The sequence below is a fragment of the Magallana gigas genome, chromosome 5 (genome assembly GCF_963853765.1).
Source record: "Magallana gigas chromosome 5, xbMagGiga1.1, whole genome shotgun sequence".
Taxonomy (NCBI): domain Eukaryota; kingdom Metazoa; phylum Mollusca; class Bivalvia; order Ostreida; family Ostreidae; genus Magallana; species Magallana gigas.
Window position 1 is genome coordinate 32,172,300 of NC_088857.1, and position 23,589 is coordinate 32,195,888.

General features: G+C 32.4%; 3 protein-coding genes and 1 non-coding gene across 6 annotated transcripts; 3 read left to right on the forward strand and 1 right to left on the reverse strand.

Annotated features, from left to right (window-relative positions):
- The first annotated feature begins 1,086 nt into the window (after nucleotides 1–1,086).
- On the forward strand, nucleotides 1,087–1,158 carry Trnag-ucc (transfer RNA glycine (anticodon UCC)). The gene has a single exon. It is a non-coding gene; the product is annotated as a tRNA-Gly (tRNA).
- Nucleotides 1,159–7,318: 6,160 nt separating this feature from the next.
- On the forward strand, nucleotides 7,319–9,403 carry LOC105344654 (uncharacterized). The gene is made up of 6 exons (XM_011452482.4): nucleotides 7,319–7,617; nucleotides 7,809–7,882; nucleotides 8,063–8,203; nucleotides 8,405–8,519; nucleotides 8,650–8,722; nucleotides 8,949–9,403. Exons 1-6 carry the CDS (start codon nucleotides 7,414–7,416, stop codon nucleotides 9,119–9,121), a joined length of 780 nt encoding a protein of 259 aa, XP_011450784.1. The 5' UTR covers nucleotides 7,319–7,413; the 3' UTR covers nucleotides 9,122–9,403.
- A 529-nt stretch (nucleotides 9,404–9,932) lies between these two features.
- LOC105344655 (uncharacterized) lies at nucleotides 9,933–12,190 on the reverse strand. 3 transcript variants are annotated; one of them, XM_011452483.4, is made up of 3 exons: nucleotides 11,826–12,190; nucleotides 11,231–11,352; nucleotides 9,933–11,101 (listed from the first exon to the last, which is right to left on the reverse strand). In XM_011452483.4, exons 1-3 carry the CDS (start codon nucleotides 11,945–11,947, stop codon nucleotides 10,047–10,049), a joined length of 1,299 nt encoding a protein of 432 aa, XP_011450785.3. In that variant the 5' UTR covers nucleotides 11,948–12,190; the 3' UTR covers nucleotides 9,933–10,046. The 3 variants fall into 3 exon arrangements, with proteins under 3 accessions (XP_011450785.3, XP_011450786.3, XP_011450787.3); XM_011452484.4 differs by having other exon boundaries at nucleotides 11,806–11,960; XM_011452485.4 differs by lacking the exon at nucleotides 11,826–12,190 and adding an exon at nucleotides 11,592–11,776.
- Nucleotides 12,191–14,510: 2,320 nt separating this feature from the next.
- LOC105344657 (protein lin-7 homolog C) lies at nucleotides 14,511–20,917 on the forward strand. Its single transcript, XM_011452486.4, has 6 exons — nucleotides 14,511–14,611; nucleotides 14,843–14,884; nucleotides 17,223–17,371; nucleotides 17,806–18,015; nucleotides 19,502–19,556; nucleotides 19,987–20,917. The coding sequence occupies exons 1-6, from the start codon at nucleotides 14,575–14,577 to the stop codon at nucleotides 20,088–20,090; spliced, it is 597 nt and encodes a 198-aa protein (XP_011450788.1). The 5' UTR covers nucleotides 14,511–14,574; the 3' UTR covers nucleotides 20,091–20,917.
- The last annotated feature ends 2,672 nt before the right edge of the window (nucleotides 20,918–23,589 follow it).

The following is a 23,589-nucleotide window of genomic DNA, read 5'->3' on the forward strand; positions in this document are numbered from 1 at the left end:
CTACGCAACCCTAATTATTTTCATTAGGTATGCCATACTCCATTCTTAGGTAGTTCAATTCTAGCTCCAGATTGATTTATATGACAGAGAAGGTCATCTATGGAAAAAAAAAGAAAAGGTAGAGTAAAACGTCTGAAGAGAGAAACATTAACCCTGTGTCTACTCCGAACATTTGAAGAGGGAACATTAAAAGAATAAAGGACTTCCTGTTTCATGTATGATAAATTACATTTATTTACTGAAACATTACCTATATATCAAGAATGTTTTAAACTTGTTAAGATCTGGAAACATAAATATATCGCTCTTTTCATTTAATCAAAATCAAAATTAAAAAATCAGATGGATTAAAATGCATTTTAATTTATTTTGGATTTTATTTTACTTTTCTTATGTATTAAACTTTAAAACATAAGTTAACATTGAGATACACGTCTTTGATTTGAAATGTGCTTTTCAACACGTGTCTTTCAATTTTACTGTTAATTTCGTTTTATCAGTTTGTCGATTTATTGTTTTTGCAGTCTTCCTCCCCCTCTCTCTCCAATTATCAGTTTGTAGTTAGCCATGTGGTGCGGGGTCTTTCATAAGAGCCTGCGTTTAAAAGTTCCAATTATTCGATAGTGTATGCGTTGAAATACTGTCAATTTACAGACATTATATTTTCTTTGATTTTTTTCTGGCAATAACATTATCCGGGTCTGATTGTTATCTCGCAATATATAAACGTGTATATTTTGCATAAAAGACAAACTAGGAAACAACCCCCCCCCCCAAAAAAAAAAAGAAAAGAAAACCCCATAAAAACCCCCCAAAAAACCAAAACAGAACAATAAAAAGGATATTTTTAAAATAAATATTAATGTTGAAATTTTTTCCACTTTCAAAAATGAACCTATGTTACAATATACATCTATCCACTTTATAGATACTCTATAGATCATTTTATATTAGTGCATTATCACAAGCAAAGGAAATGCTTGTAAGATTATTGATTGATGCCTGTCACAAAAAAGCCTTGGGGGAAGTATTTCTTCGCAAAATATATATACATCTATATACCTTTACCACTGTAGGTGTACAACAGCGTCGGTGGTGTAATGGTCAGCATGGTTGCCTTCCAAGCAGTCGATCCGGGTTCAATTCCCGGCCGACGCATTTTTTGGCAAAGATTTGCATGTGCATTGGTGAATTTTTTTAGTGTTATTTACACTCTGTATGATGTATGTTTATGGTAAACCATAAATGTTTTGCTTAATTATCAATCTTTTAAAGAGACATGATCACGATTTTGGTCAAATTCCATTTTTCTGTTTGTATTATTCACAATGATTTAGAAATGCATTTCTAATGATCAAATGAAATTTGAGAGTCAGTCGTATAGCATCTTCGCTAGCCAAGGGTTTACGAAAGGAGAGGAGCGGATCGTAAACCATGGCTAGCGAAGATGGTCGTAGAGTTATAAGCGAGAGACCTTGTCATGTAAACAAGGCTCGTGCCCTGTTTTTGTTTACATGGGTTCAATATGCATGTAAAAAAATCTTTTCAAGCTGATTTCTTCATCGATAGTTCCTAACGTCCAACACATTCATTTTGGGTCTAAAACTGGAATTTTCACTTCAACATTCAAAATGTAAACAAAAACTTTGTTTACATAGCAAAAAATTGTAAGCTCAGTAACTCGCTTATAACTCAAAGAATGACACTCAAATTTTGGTTGTCTGTTAAAAATGCCTTACTGAAGCATTGTAAACATTAAAATCGGAAAGATCTTTTTTTTTTTTTTTTTTTTACCAAAAATCATGTGATCATGTCCCTTTTAAGTGTATCGACATATCAAAAGATCACTTGTTTTATCAATGAAGTATCTTGTTTGAATTTTGTTTCCTTCTTGAAAAATTGTTTTGGCCTCAAGCACGATATTGTAGAGCTTAACGTCTGGTCCAAATAAACGCCTTATACAATTATCTTTTAATACATGTCATAAACGGTCAAGTTTTTGTAGGATACTTTTAATGAAAACCTAAATAGCTAAGTGTTCCCTGAAATTATGAATAAAATTTATTAAATTGTCACTCCATCATACAATCATATTTCTAAAACGAAAACAACCTTACGAAATTTAAAAAAAGTGCGAATTCTTAAAATCGAGCAAATCAAGATTGTATGTGAGTTTTGTTTCTTTTTGGATTCTGACCATATAATAAAAGAATGCATTATAACGATTTACATTTGTATAGTTTTATTTTCAAAATTAAAATTTTTACTAGACATTATTAGTACTTTGGACTTTGGCTTAAACTTGCAAATGTGACTGATATAGGATTAAATAGAAACACTGCTTTTAATGTACAGAAGTAATACAAATTTCATGCGTAGTTACTTCCTGAATCAATTTAAACAAACATTTATGAACACATATCCTCTATTTATTGTTTACATGATATAAATTCTCTATTCAACATCAACCATAAAATTTTTTACATTTATATTCATTTAACAATATTTGAATCAGATGTTGCTTTCTTCTACAATCAGGTGCACCTTTACATCACAACAATAATGAAAGTAAACAATCATATAAATGGACAGTATAATATGTAAATATAAATGTTTCAATTGAAGAATATTTTAATTTACATGTTATTAAATAATTGACTTTCATACTAGTCCTACTTACTTAATTACTTAATATGTTTTACGGTGCGACCGTTGGGGCGAGCACAGCATGTGATCAAACAATGAATTATAATAAATTAATAAAATAAAATTAACAAAGTGAAATTTGAATGCCAAAAAATAAAACATACCTATTTTTCAGTAAATTTTCATTATTCATAGTTTATAAGATTTGTTATAATTTATTTATATCCTTTTTTAATAAACAACTATTTGATAATAATATTAGATACATCAATGATATCATTGGGGAAGATAGTACTTTTCTTAGTTTTGATAAGTTTTGTGATATGTATAAGAATGTAAAGGTCAATTTTTTAGAATATGCAAGTATAACCCATGCTGTAAAGACATACATCAGAAAATTGGGTGAAAATCAAACTTTAAGAAAATTAGCAAATCCGCTTATTAGAGAAAACATACATAAAGTTATGAAATGTAAAAAGTCAAAGTTTTTCTATGATATTTTAAACAATAATACCTCTGTGACAACAGGTAAAAGAAGGTGGAATGAATTATTAGATTTAGAGGACATGGAATGGAAATTAATCCATAAACTACCTTTCATAATAACAAAAAACTGTAAACTTCAATGGTTCCAATACAGAATAATTAACAAAATTTTAGCAACAAACTCTTTTTTTTTTCAAAATTAAAAAAGTAAACTCTAAAATGTGTACCTTTTGTCACAGAGAAGAGGAAACTATAGAACATATACTGTGGGATTGTGAATGTGTTCAATCTTTTTTAGAAAATTTTAAACATTATTTAGAAGAAAAAATCAATTTTCAGGTTACATTTACCAAGAAAAATTTCATTCTTACTAGGCATCCTTGGTAAAAGCAAAGATATCCTTAATATCATTTTTCTTTGGTTAAAGTACTATATTTACACAGCAAGGTGTACCGAGAAACAGTTGAGTGTTTCTTATGCAATGTCGTCTTTAAAGCTCTTCTATGAAACACAGAAATTTATTTCTTACAAAAATGGTGAAAATGAGATTTTTGATACTCATTGGAACATCTGGAATCCAATTTTTACTTGAACTCTCTCTCTCTCTCTCTCCCTCTCTCTCTCTCTCTCTCTCTCTCTCTCTCTCTCTCTCCTCTCTCTCTCTCTCTCTCTCTCTCTCTTTCCTCTCAAAAAAAATAAAAAATTTTGCACTTCTGAATTATTATATTTAAAGCATCATAATCATGCATTGTATGTCTGCAGAATGTGTGAAATAAAAAAAAAAATAAAATTTTTTTTATTTATTTATATGTAGAACAATAGTTTAATCTCAGATACAATGTTGTTAAATAATAAAGATTTTAATATATAAATATTCATTGCACTGCATCTCCTCTTTTAAAGTGATTGTGATTATGATTGATTGATTGATTTACCCCTTTTTTTTGCAGTAGACATTTTTTCTTAAACTTAAATATAAAACTTGACTCATCATAGAGCTCCCCCCATGCTAAATTTTTTTTCATTTTTGTCAATTTATACATAGAAAATCGACTTACCATGGATTTGCCCCTCCACTTAAAAAAAATAATTAATGTTTAATTTTATTTTTAATTTACGCTTAAAAATATTTGCTTATCATGTTAAAAGAACATGGTGTTGTCCCCCCCCCCCCCCCCGCATGTAATAAATGGAAGTGAAAATAAAGAAACCATTGAACTGCTAAAGGGCTGAAGGATTAGAATTTTCATGATTTATTTTTCTTTTTGTTTGCAAAGATTTTTTGGATGAGGCTGCCATCCACCCACCCAACCCCTTTAGAAAAAGGCGCTGCTACGTATAACGTTACGTTTCAGGAAATTACCGTAATTATAGTGAATAAAATATTTGTGAGCATTCATCCAAATTAGTACAATTTACAACTGTTTCCTGTATCTGAAGAAATGTCCTTATTCGTCAGCTGTTCTTTATCTTAGCCTTTGCAAGATTTTGAGAGAATTTTGGTCATTTCAGCAGATTTACAATAACTTCAATTAGAGTAATTTCCCCTTATCAGTGCTTATTGTGACGTCAAAGCTGACGTTGGTTAAGTGTCGTCTTACTCTTTAAAACTCCCCTGAGAAATAAAAGTATGCAAAGTATACTGTTTTATTTACTTAAAAAGCATGATGTTCTTAAAATTACACATCTTATAAGCTTTTCAAAGGTTTTACTTTGATTCTCGGGAGAACATGATGTTGGAACGTGAGGTTGGAAACCATTGGTACTATGAATTGTGGGTCAAAATTTTCTGACTCCGAAAAAATATATCGGATCAATGTGTAAACGTTTGTGACGTCACACGATTATTTTTGATTGAAAGTGTACTGAGGTGAACTTTAGAGGTAACATTGACTGTATGTCGCTTACATCGTTATTGTTTTTACTGTCTAAATTTGTCTTGCTGATTCTCGTGAGAGTGTGAAGTGATAAAAATTGCCATGATTACAGGGAACTACTGGGACGATTAAAACGATGCATTACTGGTCCGATTTACTGACGCCAAAAAAATCCGTTGAATGAATGTGCAACTAGTCCGAATTTTCTATTCACACACGCCTTGCCGGTAGAGCTCGCTTCGCGCCGGCGCTGCGCGCCGGCGAGCTGCGCTCGCTACTAAGTCCTCTTTGTTGTTGGTCAACACATAAGGTTGTCACCAGAGACCTCCATGCTGGTCTGTCCAGTTGTTGTCCTTCATTTCTTTCTCTGCTCTACAGTAGGTCTCTTTTGGTCTTCCTCTCTTTCTCTTTCCAGTTGGTGTTCACCTCTTTGTATCCTATCAACCGCCATTTTTCTTACCTATTACCTGGGATAGAGGAATAGTGTTAGTTCTTATATATATATATATATATATAACATATGACGAATTGATGTAAACAAATAAAAAAACTGGCAACATATAACAGATTTGGGATTCTTTCAGTCCGTAATCTTGGTCGAGTAAAGTACAGCTGCCGTACTCAATGTATTTATGTTACATACCTCACTGGAATGAACTTTTAATCGTGCTAAAACATTCAAAATATTCAACCCACCATTTATACAACAGTTTTATATCTTACCACAACACTGGGTCCATATGCAGACACGTGATATTGGAATCGAAAAAAAAAAGAGATAGTAAATCAATTATACTTATGTTCACTCGAGTAGTTTGTGATATTTTGCAATTGGCTACACTTTTAAAATATAATTATGCCTCAAAGTATCGCTATTGTTTTATATAAAGTACAGATTCTGTTTGGAAAGCACGTGCCCGGATTTTGGTCTCGTTTCGCATTCATCAGAAGGATCTATGCAAGTTTCTACTGGCAAACTGCCTGCATTGAACTTTTCATATTATCCAATGCCGATATTACAGATCACGTGTAAATTATTTGTAAACATATTTTTCAAACCTAAGCTTGAAAGGTAAATCATATATTTTTGACAGAATTCCAACAAATGCAATTATTATGTATAAGGACCTATTTGTGTTATTATTCAATATTTTCTGATCGGTACGCACGGTTGATTCGAATAAAAAGTATTGTATAGTTTAACAATAAAATTACTCACATCAATCAATATTTCAAAATGTGTATACATATATTAACAACAAACAATAGTGCAAGCATACAGACCGCAAAGACGTGCTCAGAAGCTGAGTAAACAATTGTTAATGTATGCTCATGCTCTCTTTAATAGTTTCTTTATTTTCGCGGTAAAGAGTGCGTGGATAAAATACCTGGGCCTTATTTACAAATTAAAGTGCATAATTTCAATAACAAACCCAATACGATTAAATCGTCTTTCCCCTTTATTGTGGTATTTTCTGCAAAGACGAAAAATATCTGTATCAACAAAACTAGAGTGCAAAATTTTAAACTTTGGCGTACGTGGTCGAAGTTTTTACTAGTACATGTATACAATTTTCAGATAAATGCATTTTATTTATTATTTCATTCACGAGTATCTCTTTAATTTGAAATGGTTTTATTGTCTCGGCAAACTAACCTCGCCAGTTCATTTATATTCGGTTGCATTTGATTTCTATACTCTATCAAGAAGTGTAACTTGCTTTAACTGTAATGCATATATAATGTTATGGATTTGAATTACGAATATAAACATTAAAAATAGTAATCTGACTCAAACAATTCATGTCACAAAATTCATTTACAATTGCTTGAATAACCGGAAACATAATGTAAAATTCATCACGACGGTTTTTGACATGGTACCTAAATAATCATTCATAAATATCATAGTAAGTGTATCAAAGTGTGTTAAGGTTCACATCGGACTGCTATTGGTCAAAATCTACCACACTTCCATGTATGACTATCGTTACTGTATGACAATCAGGACTGCCCAGTAGAAAAATGGTTATACCTGGGCGATTACCTTTATACTCCATCCAGGTGAAAAGAATCTCGATTGGCGTGATTTGTTCATTACTATTAATTAATTAATTGCGGCGCTTCTCAGAACATGTTTATGTTAATAAATACAACAAGGAAAGTGGTTAGCTGGTCTGAACAATGTCGACTTGTCTTTGTCATAAACATAAGAGGTCCCCAAGAGGATATCTGCCCTAAACAGATGCCTATCATTCGATAGTTTGATAATTAAGATCGCAATTAACCTCTAGGTCATTCTTTATGCCATTATGACGATACGGCAGGTACATTGATATAAAAAGGACCCAAGCATGCTTCAGAACATCACTTCTCAAGTATAACCTTATCAACAACAGCAATAATGCCAGAGGGACCGGCTTCCGTAACCAAAGTTATCAGCTCTACTTTGAAAAAACTTCGGTACGGAGGAAAGAGTAAATCCCGGAAAGAATTGGAAAGTGGTAAAATGGAACCCGGAAAAGTCATCCAGAGACAGGAGATTGAGCTGCAGAGATGCTGGGAGGGAAAGCTGGTCTTCCTTCTTCACAACGTCTTCACCAAGAAGGCAAGCCTTGATTTGACGCATAATAGCAACAGTCATCGCACAAAACCACTTCATACGTCAGTGTGAAAGAACGGTTTTTGTGCTTTAGTTTATATCTTAAACCAATGATTCTTTCATTCTTTGAACTCAAAATGATCGTTTGAATGATATGTTAAGAAATAATATAACCTAATTCTTATATCTATTTGTAGGAATGCTTGCAGTTGATCAAGGAATCTGAAATGAGAGGTTTCAGTCCTGCTATGATCCATACTGCTGATGGAAAGTAAGTATGACATCTTTCCTGTACAATGTGTTTCTAGAATGAGGATAAGTACATATACAGTGTACACTGTGTGCCTGAAATAATGTTTAATCCAATAACTATAATTGTATGTCTATACATGATATAGATTTTAATCAACTTCGTTGCGTTTCGAATGAGTTATGAATTATTATTTTGCAGAGAAATTACAAAGACTGATACAAGAAATAATTACCACAACTTCTTGGATTCTGTGGAGGAAATGGAGAAAATACAGAAGAGATTGAGACCATACATTCCAGAACTTTGGCGAAATCACAAAATAGTAGGACTGAACGAAAGGTAATAAAACAGAAAAGTATTCTTTAGCACGTACATATTCTGGACCAAATTAAAATCTTGCTAATCTAATGAATGTCGTTTGGAACTTTTAAATGTATTGTTTTAATATCATACAGTTCGGTATGAAATATAAGAAAGCTCTGAAATACTAGTATATAAAAGATAAACGTATGTGAGAATAGAAGTACATTTTTCATTTAGACTTCGTGTTCAGCGCTACGACTCAGGAGAGTATTTCAAGCCTCACTTCGATGCCGGATTTCGCAGAGAAAATGGCGAGAAAAGTTTCTTAAGTGTGCAGATTTTCCTGAACGATGTAAGAAAACGTTGATTTTTTTTTTTAACGTTTATTTATCATTGGCCATAAGTCTGTGCCAAAAATTAATCACAAGGTATTACTGTACACGGTAATTGTTACCTTTAACAATGTTCTAATTTGTTTGCAGGACTTTCTAGGAGGCGACACAACGTTTTTAGACCTTGAAGAATCCGAGAGAATTGAAGTGGAACCCAGAACAGGTGAACATTTTAAAAAAAATATAGATTCGCTTGTACAAATATTGAAACGTATGTATAAACTGAAAACGAAAAAAAGTCGCAAGAACACAAGTGTTTTGGGCAAATTATTTTTCGTAAAATCAAAATACTTATTTTATTTAACAAATAACAGACATTTCCTTGATTTTTACGATGTCAACTTTCCAAAGAACTATACATTAAACTTTTTGAAATTTCTTCAATATAGGCTCGGTTCTGATCTACCAACACGACATCTTACACGAAGATTCGGCCGTCCTTTCCGGAAGGAAGTACGCACTCCGTACCGACGTCATGTACTCCGCAGAAAAGGTGGAGGACGAGAAAGAGCTCAGGCGACTGAGGAAAAACGACAAGGGAAAATTCGGGATGTTTATGTGAAAAATCATCACTATACAAGATACTTTTTTCGATAATATTGTGTCCCTCTTCTGGTTTCACTTTGCAGCCAGCATCACTTCATTGACATGTACCCAAAGCTTTGGCTTCGAGTGCACTTTATCATTAGTAGTCTTATCTATAGTGATTAGGTGTATCTTGTGAACACGCGCTTTTTTCATGTATGATTTTTTTATTGAGGTATCTGTGTGATATGTGAGAATTCCCATTATATTTTCCTTTATATATATTAACGTTGTATATTTAATCTTTGTACAAAGAGAGATATTTATTGAAGTTTACTTCACTAATAAAAGCTGTAATTTGGTACCAGATTTTTTTTGTTTTAATTCCAGTCAATGACAGTCTTAATTCGTCAGTCTGATAGCAAGCATTGCATTTTCTACATGAAAATGCATCCTTTTAAATCAGGCTTGGTCAGCTGACTAAATACACGTATAGGTATAATACAAGTACAAATACAATACAAAAAATCTAAACGCGACTACCATACGTGCATGCATATAGTTCTAGATCTTTTTACCATACGTGCATGCATATAGTTCTAGATCTTCACTGCCGAAGACTGTTGTCAATCTGCTTGCATTTTTTTACTTCCAGGCAACAAATAATGCAATTACTGAGTATGTTTCTGTCTGAATTAGATTGAGAGCCCAAATTTTGATAATTAGCTTCAAAAGAGAAAATGATAAAACCAAGAAAATCAATCATCAATGCCTATGGAATAGTCATCGTTTTTTAGATTTGCAAACAAACCCCTGTCAAGTTTAACATTTTCTCCATTTGATAAAAGTATTAATAAACATTTTTATTTACAAAAATGAAAAAGTGAAAAAAAGTTTCATTAAAGAAAAAAAATTAACACAAGTTGTTAGAAAATGGTAAAATAATTAAAGAATTAAGTAAACTAGTCTGTTAGGTCTATCAGCGTCCTCGGTTCCTTGACTTTCATTAAAGTCGGTTTTGACTCATTCTTCTTATCATATGGAGCAGACCTCTGCGATTTAGTTTGTCTTTTCCCCGACTCTTTGTCCAGTAAATATTTCCGTCGGTTTTGTAACGCTTCCCTAAGTCTGATCCACACAGTGTCCATTCTCTCGGAAAGCTGAGGAGCGAATGCCAATAAAGACCTGATGAATTGGTCCTTCTTGGCCACAGAAATTTCCCTCATTACAGGTGGGTTATCCCATATTTGGGCCGCCTGGGCAGCGTTACGGATAGCCAGTGATCCGAGATGCTGTGCTTCGTTTGGTTTACTGCGAATGCATTTTTTCTCAAGAAGGGCGTCTGCTTTGTACTTTTTTATCCTCTGCTTCTCTTCGACTGTAATATTAATGTTAGAAGACCGAACGATTTGATTTTGAGAAGCAATTTGAGCTGATTCTCCCATAGGTCCTGGTACCGTCTCAGATCTAGCTCCAGACAAGCGATCTTCTACAGAACTAGACACCACGTGGTGCATTAAGGGACTCCTTACTGGAGGTGGAAATGACTGAACTTCCGGTTGTGGAGAATGCGATACCCTACTTCCTGTTGCGCAAGAATAACCCGGTCTGGGAACGCTCTCCAACTTAATCTCTGGAGAAGTTGGTATTCTGGGATGTTCTCTTCGTGACGGATTGAAAAGTAACTGATGTTGTGATTTGTGAAGTTGATTTGTAGAAGGTGCTGTAAAATATCCTGCTTTAACATTAGCAAAGACATCAGAAATCTTAGTCGGGGAAACTAAATGCTGTGGGTTGCGTTGTGGTGCTTTTGTCGGAAGTTTAATTGCTGTACTATCCCTTTGGTTTTTACAAGATGAAGAAGTTGTGTTAGAGAATACTTTGTCGTGGATTCCCGTTTGAGTTTTGTGTTCTCGTATCATCTTTCGTATGATGAACCTGTCCTTAAATACAGAGAAGGCATCATGGATGTCTTCTTCACAAAACTGCACCAGCATTTCACCAGTTATCCCATTGTCTAAAAAAATTTAGATATAAGAAGGCCTGTTATGTCAGTAATAAAAGTTACGATAAGAAATGCTGAGAGAGAGAGAGAGAGAGAGAGAGAGAGAGAGAGAGAGAGAGAGAGAGAGAGAGATATTTCAACCTCTGACACTTTGAGCTCCACCTAGACTGATTCCATGTGCAGTTAGATGATTACTTAACATGTTGGGGTCCAAATTGTTAATTTGAAATCCGGACATGGTCATTACCGATTTCCTTAAGAAACTGTAAAATACAAAAGTACAATAATATGAAGAAAAGCATGTCAAAATCCATATATCAAACAAAATACATTTCATATGATTTGCTGATGATAAAAAGATATGTTTGTACTAAATGCACATATATATTCAACCCCCTGAACTCCTCAATAAACCTCGTTCCACCCCCTAAACTCTAAAAAATCTAAATTAATAAAGTCCTTTATAATTCAAAATAAGCATGACTTTTCGCGCCGCAATTACCTTTCGATCAAATTCCATTAATATTGAATGATCGTTCACGCTTTAAAAACTACACAAAAACTGATTACGCGCACGTTAATGGCCGAGCCTTCATCGACACAGCGAGTGTATGGCATGCTCAACATACACGGATGTCATTAAACTGCACACTTGCATTAGTGTTGTTCACTAGCATACCAATTTTCTCATCTTATATGCTAAAATTCATACTGACCTGAATTCGGCAAATCTTACTTCAAAAACAATAACGGAAGGCAATGACAATCTTTGTTCCTCTTTCCTCTTCCTCTTAATAGATTAATATGCATCCACTCCGGGGAAAAATCATTAAAAGTAATGGGAATCACGTGATCCATTACTAAGTAGATGAGTCGTCTGCTCTACATCCATTAAAGCGTTCCTGGTATAGAAATATCGATCTATACACGGGCACGGCATAGAAGATTGTTGAAACATATATTGCCGTAACTTGAATGGAATTGATGAATTTCTTTAAATATCCACTCTATGGGTGTAACGTCAAATGAATACAGACAGACTTAAAATTGTACTCAGACGTTCAATTATTTCATGATACATGTATCAGTCATTGCAATAGCTGATCCCGGGGGTTAATTCCCCACCATCCAAAACAAATGCTTTACAAATCACCGATTTTTAAGGATTACGTACAACATACCGTAATTCATTTCTTATAAACAAAACCCCATCGATATTTTAACGAAGTAAATACTCTCCTACTGTATAGCATCCGGTGTTGGGTTTTTTTCCCACTGAATTAACACGTGGAAAATTAAAAGTGAAATAAAGCAATGTAGCGAAAAATTAAGACCCATTAGGTATTTATTTTCTTCTCTATTTCTTAAAGATCGATTGTAGTTCATACACTTTAGAACTGGCAGGCTAGAAATCTACGCGATCGAGTAAAACGTTCGCGTATGAGTACACACATTCGTTTTACGTTCAAAAACAGCTCTGTCGAATGCACATTTGTATTGCTTAGCTAATTAAATTTCAGCAATAATTTAAGTACCTATAATACGTAAGTTTTACTTCGTATGATATCTTCTTTGTACTTTTGTGTTGACTTTGCGTGGGTTATTTCTTGATCGATCAAAACTATAACTACATTGAGACCCCAAACTCCACGGATTCAAACGAACCGACCCCAGACCTCCAAGTCAGAGTTGTTGGTATATGTACGATAGTAAACTTCATATACCTGGAGAAATCAGCTACTCTAAATCTTCTCTGTTAAGGTATGGTCGACAGTATAATTGATATTTAAGGTGGTATGTGACATATTTTGACGTATTATTTATTGAAATAAAGAATAAAGTTAAGTATAATTTTATAAATACAGTGTAGTTTCTTTCCCAAAATTGTTACCTAAAAGCGTAGCACAGTGGGTTAGAGGTTTCACTACGAATTTGAAAGTCATGAGCTCGAATGGCGCTAGGGATTTTAAGATTTTTACCTTTCCAAACTTTTTTATAACTTTTTTTTTTAAATGTGAAATTTGAGAATTCTAAACCGATGAAAGTATTTTATTTATAATGTACTTTAATCAACATTCAAATCGACAGATATTCCATACCACCTATATAAAATTAAAAAAAATGTATTTTTAATAACTCTTTATGGATAATGAATTAATTAAATGAATCAAAGGCTTATGAAACAATGAAAAGTGTTTAATGATTTATGTATATGGTTTTTCATAGAGCTAGGAAGGAAGCAACATTGCAGAAAAAATAACATAACGCGCATTAGCGGGTTATGTTATTTCTTCTGCAATTCTAGCTGCTTTCTTATAGCTGCATGGAACACACACAAAACATCTTCGCTAGCCAAGTGTCCGATTCGTTTTTCTAATCTCCCCAAAAACGAATCGGACACTTGGCTAGCGAAGATGCACACAAAAATAATGATCGAAAATTCTGTTTTACAAAAATGCCATAATAATGTTTTACATAAAAACCATAATGAACATGAGCAAATTTTTTTTAAACTTTCCTGATCTTGCATATACATTGCAGAAAAATTACACAACTCACTTAAATCTTTATCCATAATGATACCGAATATCACTTGATATTTCAACCCAAGTTTTCTCTAGAATATTTGAATATTTACAGAGAAGAATCGTGTAACATTAATCAAATTTTGGTTTGGTTACCTTTGATCACTTCACTAAAATTAAAATTTATCGTATTTACAAGCGATATACTTAGCAGTGCAACAATTCAGAGAAAGCAATGACTATGCTGATATACGATTCTTTTTATTTTCTTTTAAAGGGACTCAGAACCGATTTGAGCTCAAATTTAATTTTTTTGTTTCCGTTTTTAATGTTTAAAATGGTTAATATTGGTAATTTTAATGCCTTGTCACAACCTGAAAGTCAAATATTGCGTCACAAGCAAGATACAGAGTTTGAAATTCTGTGTTTTGTAAACGAAGCTCGAGTCTGATTTTTGTTTACATGCGTGTTTTATTGGTATAAGTTTAAATTAAACGTTTCTTTTTTCTGTTGATAATATTATTTATATAATATATATATTTACCACGAGTCATTTTGTCAAAGGAAAGGTAATTCCTTACTTTACATTACTTGATAACAAATATAAGACACCATTTTTGTTTAAATAACAATAAAGTATTACCTCTGTATCTCTCTTATTACTTGACTTTTAAAATTGAATTTTTTGGTCAATAATTCATATCTCACCATTCAAAATGCACTAGTAATAAATTTAAGTCATTTTATTATATATACATAGTTTCAAAACTGTCTAGGTCAATTTGATTTCTTTTCCTTATTTACTTTTTTTTTTTAATTTATTCAATAACTATCCTCTGTATTATTAGATTCATTAGAATTTGATTCAATCCGTCATTAGAGTTTTCTATGAGCCCGACGCATGTCAGTTAATTAGTTCGGGGTCGACATTCGTCGTGTCAACCCGGAAATAAAGCCAAGATGGCGACCATGGAAGAAGGTTTACACTTGGAGAAAGGTTTGTTGATCAGCAGTAGTATTATTTGCCACCAGAAGAAGTTTTTAATGAGAAACAAGATGCATAGCATATTCACAACATTGACCACGTGTGAAAATACGCGATTGCTCTTTTTAAAATCTAGTCACATGAATGAAACTTGTGTGTGTTTTTTAAACTGTTAAAGGCCCTTCTTTTAACCACGACAGCGTTTTAATTGTAAATTGTATGTATTACTTTTGATCATTTCAGATGTCAACAGAGCAATAGACCTTTTGGATGCACTTCAGAAAAGTAAGTTGAAGTTTTGTATCGTACAACTTGTATGCAATTTTTCGATAATAGTTGCATATTCATAATTTGATAATCTCTCTGAAAGGATTTATATTGTTTTCAATTTTGTTTCCATTAAAAAAAGAAGTTTGTTCTATATTGTTATATTTTTGATGGATCAAAATATGTCAAATTTATGGTTACTGTCTTGATATATTGGCTATATTGGATATAGAAAGAATGATCTTAATGTGACCAGGCTACGCTCAGGTCACAGTAAGAATTTGTCCCATATACTTGTAATGTAGCAGCCGCAAAGCGGATCAGCTTCGCTTCGATTTTAAGTCTGTTAAAAATAATCTGCAGAGGAAAAACTCATTTTTATACATTACAAACCTTTTTGAACATGCATATGTAGTTTAGTCCACAAAATATCCATTTAATGAGTCGTACCAAGGCATTTTGTTAAAATACGGTTTGAATTTGCCTGCCATTTTGTTGGAAATCGCACTCGGAATGTCTTGGATTTTATCGTTAACATGGCGACCATAAACAGCGAATTTTCAAACGTGATGTTAAAAGTGGCAGCGATTTCGTTGCAAAAACAGTTAATGTGGTATTATGAGATTATAAAAGAGCAACATTGTAGGTATTTGAGACCAATCATATGAAAATTGAGGCAAGATACAGCGCGATAAAAATTTTTGTTTGCTACGAAGCGAGTATATGGGACGAATTCTATCGTTAAACCGGGTCCGTAGGACATCTGTCATTTTAACGATAGAACATTCTATCTATATTGGATAGGATGGACATACTGGTATCTGAGTGAAAGAGGTTTTAGTATGTTGAGGTCTTTGTAAGCTTTCGATCAACCTTATCCAAAAAAAAATAATATCTTTTAGTTCAGTAAGTATGAAATGTTTTTGTTTTAAATCCTGCACCAAAATGTCACAATTGGTTGTATAAATAGGCTATTTTTGACAAAGATCAGTGCAGATCTGCGGATGAAATTAAGTAGTCATAGAATGAACAATGCAATATGGACAGTATGATGTACTGTCCATATTGCATTGTTTACCCAAAAGGACCCAAAGGAAATCATAAGATTCAAAAGCCTTGGAATTTATTTACAAATCGCGAAGCAAGGTGTAATGGTATCACATGTATATAAGAAAATTGGTGAAAAGTAAGAGTTGAATCAGGGTACTATGGGCTAAAAAACTTTCTTCCAGCTTCTGGTGCCGCCATATTGGCTGCCAATAAATAAAGATAGTTTGATTATTGATTGACTGGCACTTATCCATTGTTTATTGCCTGTAAACTTGATTAAAAACTTTCCAGTGTTTTAAAGGGAAATGGTCACAATTTGGGTCAAAATTATTTTTCCGTTTTAAATGTTTACAATGCTTAAGTAAGTCATTTGTGATGGTCAACCAAAATTTGAGTGTCAGTCTTTGTGTTATAAGTGAGATACAGAGCTTCAATCCTTTGTCTTGTAAACGTTTGCTTTGTTTACCTTTTGAAAGTAGAAGTGAAAATTCCAGTTTTAGACCCAAAATGAATGTGATAAACACTATAGGTACTATTTATTTACGCTAAAAAGGAATTAGAACAGAGAGAAATCAGCTTGAAATAGAATGTTTACTGGTATATTGAACCAATGTAAACAAAAACTGGGCACAAGCCTTGTTTACATAACAAAATATTGTGAACTCTGTATCTTGCTCATAACTCAACTGACACTCAAATATTGGTTGATAATTAGAAATGTATTTCTGGATAACCGGTATTATAAACACTAAAAAATAGAAAAATGAAACTTGACCAAAATCGTGACCTTGCCTCTTCAATTGAAGAAAATTTAAATTAAAAGAAATTAAAGTGGAAACCAGATAAGTTTCAATAGTGCTTCAATCAAGAAACACAACTAATTCTATGTATGTCTTATCAAATTATCAGATTGAAAATAAAAACATTAACACCAATGAACTGATCTTTTAGATACTGAATGAAGTATTCAATTTTACTACTGGTAGTCAACATATGAATTAAAATGATAAACCATTAAAAAAAAGAAATAAAATTTTCAGAATCACGTGACTCTGTTTGGCTATTTCTGAAGATAAAACTTTACGTCGTTTGACGTCATAATCATGATAATGTGGACTGAGAATGCAACGTTTAGTTCAACTTTGGCTAATGATTTGATTAGGCAACCAGGCGAATAATACTGTGTGCTTTTCAAATAATTTTTTTTTTACAAAAATCAAACTGTACTGTGTTAAATCGTAGATTGTGTGAATTTTTCTCATTTATTTTATTTGCTTCACATAAACTTGTACCTTTTAATATGAAGGTGGCCAAATTCCATCCCAGAAGTTAGCAGCCTTACAGAGAGTGCTTCAGAGTGATTTTCTAAATTCAGTGAGAGAAGTCTATGAACACGTCTACCAGACTGTGGATATAACAGGGAATGAGGAAGTCCGAGCGAATGCTACAGCTAAGGTAGTGCATTTAAACTCCACCTTCAAATAATTTCATTTTGCCTATAATTCTGAGTCTTGATTCTGAGTAAATCAATTATATTATACATCTCTACAATAATGCATTAATGTACATACATGACATGTAAACCCTAAAAGTGATCTATGAAACATTTTGTAAATAACTCACTATCTTTTTAAAAAAGTATGTGCTAGCTTATACTGAAATAATTTTATCCTCCCTTTCTGTCAGCCTTATAATCTTTTTGATCCCTCAGTAAACAAACATTAATCATAATGCTCATTAGTGTTAAAAAAATGCAATATCAGTAATAAAATGGAGAAAGTTCATTGCCATAATGAATCATTTCATTTTGATACATCTACTAGTATGTAGTTTTAATACTGAAATGCCCATAAATATAATTTTAATGTACCCCTCTCTATTTGTTGCAGGCCACAGTAGCTGCCTTTGCTGCAAGTGAAGGACATGCCCACCCAAGGGTTGTGGAACTACCAAAGACTGAAGAGGGATTGGGATTCAATGTTATGGGAGGAAAAGAACAGAATTCACCCATCTACATATCCAGAATCATTCAGGATGGAGTTGCTGACAGGCATGGAGGTCTGAAACGAGGAGATCAGCTGCTCTCAGTGAATGGAGTGGTCAGTATCTTGAGTAGGGTTTACACATATTTTGAATGTGACAACGGAAATAAGAAGAAACACACGAAATTTCTTCATACAGAAGGTTTCATGCATTATAAGCCATCGCCTATCAGTTAACAAGTAGTGTTAACTCATACGGAAATTATACATACATTATAAATAAACAAGTTGCTTTGGGCGTTGTTTTGAGTGTGAGGTGATTGCATTTGCTGTCTAAAAATAGATACAATGGGAATGACATGCTAAGAAAAGAAATTAAATTTTAAGTTATTTGATTTCTGTAGTAAGAAATATGCATTTATTGAGAGTGTATCTTAATAAAAATTGGTTTCACTGAGAGGCCGCTGGTTCATGATATATGCAATGCTGCAGTACATGTACTAGTTCATGTATTTACTTTCCCCTGTATGTGTGGGGCTATGAAATGGAAGGGAAGCTCAATATTTATGTATTTGCCCAATGCTTACTTCTATTTTTCTCTATTAATTTGGTTTATTTACTTTTGAACACCATAATTTTTCAAAAGTTTATCTATTCATATGATATATAAAATGTGTGGAAATTGTGTAAAAATTCTATACTTGGTAAATCATGGGTTTGTGCGTTACTGTGTCTCTTTAAACAAATCATTTATTCACAAATAACATATGTTAACACCAGCAGTCACAATCTCATTTTATACTCAAATGAAATTTTGATTTCAAATTGACATATTGCTTCTAAAATCATGCCTGATTTTAGTATTCTGAAATGCTTAAAATGCAGATACCGGTACATTCATATTTGTTTCAGAATCCAAATGGGTTTTTCTTTTATACTAAAGCCAATAACATGTAATACCACAGAACTAAATAGATTTTTTTTATATGATTATATATTTTCTATGATTATGATTCAAATCAAAATTCAATCATCTCAAAATCAATTAAGATCACAAAGAAATTTTATCCCATTCCAATCTAATTAAAACTAGAACTTTTATTCGCTCCCGGGTGTTCGATATGTCCACTCGTATGTATATCAAAAACCGGGGAGTGCATGGAAGTTTTACTTTTAATTAGATTGATCCCATTCTTCTACACTAGTATATACAGTCAGACTTTGTTATCTTGATGGGATGGTTTAAAAACTTTGATATATCCGAGTATCAAGATATTGAGGGTGAAATACTTATAAAAATAAGTGGTTGAGACCTACAAATCACTTCTACATATCCATTGTATTCCAGATATCAATGTTCAACTGTAATTAGAAAAAATCTTAATTTGATGATGTTTAATATGAAGCAACAGGCAATGAGTCTTTTAATTATTCGAGGTGGTTATGCCAGATATATTTCTTTAGGGAAGTTGACTTTCAGAGAGCCCTCAACTTCAGGGTGACAACGTTCATGGATTAGAAAGTTCCAGACAAGTCATGAAATAATCCATTAACAATAGCACATACTTTTAAGTACATGTCATTTTCACATTTTAAATTTTAGAGTGTGGAGGGAGAACACCATGAAAAAGCTGTTGAACTTTTGAAACAGGCCAAAGGTAGGTGTACGTGAGCCATATTGGTATCCTAAATGCCAGCTCATCATTACGTACATTAGATGGACAAAAGTCTAGAATGAGTAAACTTGAAACACTTACTTAAGCCTTTCTTTTTCTACCATAATATCCGTAGGTTTTTAAAATTTTATTTGAGTACTTAATTCCACGATCCAGCAGTTTTGTATCAAATGGCGAGAATATAAAATAGCAAACACAGAAATTTAATCCTCACAAAATAAGGAGATTTCATGCATTTAATAAGAAATCTACAGTATCATCAGAATTTTTTTATATTATCTTTTTTTCTTGTAGTTTATCAACTTTTATACAAGGTTTCTGACTTCAAAATCACTATTTAATATAGGGGTATTTTGTTAATTATTTTATGCTTAAGGATTATTTCAATCCTACTTTATAACCATTATTTCAGGAACTGTGCGGTTGGTGGTTCGTTATAATCCAAGAGTTCTAGAAGAAATGGAGGCAAGATTTGATAAACAAAGGGTATCCACGAGAAGGAGACAGTCACCATAGCAATAAAACATCAACCGATCCTAGCAATTTTACAAGTACCCAAGGAATAAGCCAGGGATATAATCCAGAGTTGTAGTTTATTCTTTGTTTATGTAGAAAGTCAGCAAAATGTGTAATGGGGGTTATTACCAGATAATGTTGTATATTTGGTTATCTATTCGTGTATGTGACAAATAAGGTTAGTGAATCTTGTCTATGAATTAAAACAACTTGGTGTAAAATCTCATATTTTTTACAGTTTCATTAACATTTCATCATAATGAATGTATTTGAGATTATGCTTTGTTTGTTTTGTTTGTTTTATCATTTAAAGAAAACAATTTGGTTGCTGACAGAAATGCTAGCTAGTATAAGTTTGATCAGGGTGAAAACAAAACATGTATATAAAGAGTGTTTTAAGTTCCTCGACCAACCCTTTTGATATTTTCAAGACTTATGCTTCATAGATTTTATCAATATTTTTCAAAAATTTATTATCTTTCATATCACTGATAAAGATTTTCTATGTTAAAAAAAATGACAGTCACTGCTTGTATACCTTCATTAAAAAATATAATTTTGTGTTTATTGTACCTAAAATGCCTGTTGTTGAACCATTTGACAAGTCAAGTGTCAAAACAACAACAAATTATATTAATAAAATATCTGTTTGACTTGGCTACCAAACCCATTTCTCCCCAGTTGAAATCAGAAAAACTTGTTTTTACCATAGTTAATTGTATATATAGTAGTATTATAAAAATATGTATCATGATGAATGAATATATACATGTATTAATGGACTGTAATGTTTAACATTATTTTTGAAATAAATTTGTTTTAATCAGGCCAAAATAGTGCTTTTTTGTTCATTGGTGTTGCTACTTTATAAAAAGACTATTGTAAACTTTTTTTTTCAAATATGAAACATGAAAAGTTTTGTTTAAATGTATTTCAAAGGTAGATTAAAAAAGGGAGTTGTTGGAATTTTAGATGCTCCATTTTGTCCTGATAATCTGGTTAATGACCATGCATGCAGTGATTATCCTTAACAGGGTGTTAAATTTTAAATACCTTTTGAAAAACTGGGCCAGACATATAAAGCAGTATAATATGCAGTGAGTGTAATAATCAAAATAATTCAGGTAATATGTGTTTCTGCTTGTGGAAACAATGAGTGAGAAAAAGACAAGAAAAAGATATCTCAAGACTGAAAATTGACATTCCATCTGATGACTAAAGAAATGGTTAACTTTTTTTTGTTTGTTTTTCTTATTAAAAAGCTTAGGTTTAACAGCTAGAGTAGCATTTAGGATTAAAATTTTCTATAAAATTATGTGTGATATAACGTTGGGCAATATCGAGGATTTTTCTACCTCTATTGTCACACTATATTCAAGACTTTTTTTATTGTTTGTATTTATTAAACACAATACATTTGGATGCGAGATAATACCTCCGCAGAGGCTCTCCAGATATACATCACCTTGGGTGCCAGGGGCCCCCTGGATCAGTAATGCTATTCAGCGGTATAAATGAATCATACATCTATATATAATGTACAAAGTATCTGTTTCCTTCAGTATTTATAATTGTATTTTTTAAGCGTAAATAGACGTAGATATGAAATTATAACACAATGTAATACAAGTAATATTAAAGTAAAATAAGAGTACTATTCGGGGAGGTATCATTCAGTCAATTGATATAATATTCGTATCAATATTGTACATATATTTGTAGAGCTTTTATGTATATTGTACAAATTATCTGTTTTCTTCAATATTTATAATTGTATTTTTTTAAAGAGTGATTAGACGTAAATTTATATGAAATAACTCATTTTAATACAAGTATCTCGCATTGCCCCCTAACTCCGTCACTACCGTAACTCCGTCACTTTCGGGAAACTCCTCGCCGTTTGAAATCAAGTACGATTATGACGTCATTTTTTTACATGTCAAAAATCTTTAATCAAATGTCAACAGTTTGCAACGGTTAAATTTAAGAATATGTCAAAAAATAACAGAATTAAACCTTGTTCATTTTATGCACCATTCATTGTGTAAAATCAGCTAAAACTTTTTCACGGGTGCACTAAAATATTGATATTTCTGACATGCGGGCCCATTCGATCATTTACGGTGGTCAGCCATTTTTAGAGAGGTCAAGATGAAACATTTCACATGTAATACATTTTTGATTAAGGTAATTAATACAATTTTTTCAGTCCGCAATAGCCTTTATGCACTACTCTTGATGATAACGTCAAAGCGCTCATGCCAATACTTTTGCCTTATACAGGGTATTTATATATCCGGTATATCGCTATTTAGAATATGCTACATTTCTAAAAATGTGATAAATGAATAATATAATAAAGATTATATTAATTAATGATATAAAATATTTGAAATATATAAGGACATTAATCAAACGGCATCCATACATTCTGATAAGGCCATTGTGAGTGTTGTTACATGGACCCATTTTTTATTCTGGCAATCATTTCATTTCGATGAAATTAAATACAATTTAAATTGTATGCACCATTTTTACTTATAATAACTTGGCCTAGATACAAATGGAGTTTTAACTAGATTGTTAATGTGTCTTCATTCCCTGCCATATCATAGAGCATGTGGGTGACGAAGTTAGGTTCACAAGATATAATAAGCACGCGTGATAAACGTCGTATTCAGAGGGCTTATTTGAATAAAAATAAAAATATTTTTGTTAACAATTTTATAAATTATATTGTTTCAGATTATATTTAGTGATTGCAAATGATAAAAACCACAAAAAATAATTTACAGAGAAACGCGGGAGGTTTTCTGCTTATGGTGACGGAGTTTGGGTACTCGGGGATAATAGTATTAAAGGATTTGTGACACAATTTTGTTAATCTTTTATTTTCCTGTAAAAAATGCTAATGGAGCTGATAAAAAAAGAGATAACCAAGCATTTCTATTAAGCTATTTCTGTCCTAAATGAAGATGTTCCAGTGCCACTCACTCAGAATTTTGAACATTTCGAAAAGGCAGCTTTAATTCGCAGGCATTTATCAAGATATGCAAGAAGATAAATTATGAACACTATAAAAAACTACATTATACAAACAAGATGAAATGTATAACTATTTATTAATTATAGGACTGATTGTGTGAGATGTGCCTTTTCTGTTTGCTTTTCATCTGGCATATCTAAAACCACAATATTGTTCTGATGGAAATGTCTCTCTTATTTTGGATACCACACATGCAGGTAATATTTTTCTGTTGCTTTTTCCTAAGAAGTGCCATATCCACCTGACAAACCGTCTATAGGCAAGATGTCTGTATACACTGGAAACAAAAAACATTGAATGTAAGACGTATAGAAACTGGGTGTATTGGTGCACGATTTTTTAATGTCAATGTACATATATTTTCAAAAATTTATAAATTCACAGAACTTACTGGTGAGATGGTTGATTGTCATCGATTGGTCCCACAATTTGTAAATATTCATACATTGAAAC

What these genes read in the sequence shown, in the direction of transcription:
- LOC105344655 (XM_011452483.4), bottom strand. Translation starts at nt 11,947, where the DNA reads ATGGATCACGTGATTCCCATTACTTTTAATGATTTTTCCCCGGAGTGG. An exon ending in CTTCCGTTATTGTTTTTGAA is followed by an intron (nt 11,353 to 11,825) that starts GTAAGATTTGCC and finishes TGTATTTTACAG; the next exon opens with TTTCTTAAGGAAATCGGTAA. An exon ending in TGGAGCTCAAAGTGTCAGAG is followed by an intron (nt 11,102 to 11,230) that starts GTTGAAATATCT and finishes AAATTTTTTTAG; the next exon opens with ACAATGGGATAACTGGTGAA.
- LOC105344657 (XM_011452486.4), top strand. Translation starts at nt 14,575, where the DNA reads ATGGCGACCATGGAAGAAGGTTTACACTTGGAGAAAG. An exon ending in TTTGGATGCACTTCAGAAAA is followed by an intron (nt 14,885 to 17,222) that starts GTAAGTTGAAGT and finishes TTTAATATGAAG; the next exon opens with GTGGCCAAATTCCATCCCAG. An exon ending in GAGCGAATGCTACAGCTAAG is followed by an intron (nt 17,372 to 17,805) that starts GTAGTGCATTTA and finishes TATTTGTTGCAG; the next exon opens with GCCACAGTAGCTGCCTTTGC.
- LOC105344654 (XM_011452482.4), top strand. Translation starts at nt 7,414, where the DNA reads ATGCCAGAGGGACCGGCTTCCGTAACCAAAGTTATCAGCTCTACTTTG. An exon ending in ACAACGTCTTCACCAAGAAG is followed by an intron (nt 7,618 to 7,808) that starts GCAAGCCTTGAT and finishes ATCTATTTGTAG; the next exon opens with GAATGCTTGCAGTTGATCAA. An exon ending in ATCCATACTGCTGATGGAAA is followed by an intron (nt 7,883 to 8,062) that starts GTAAGTATGACA and finishes ATTATTTTGCAG; the next exon opens with AGAAATTACAAAGACTGATA.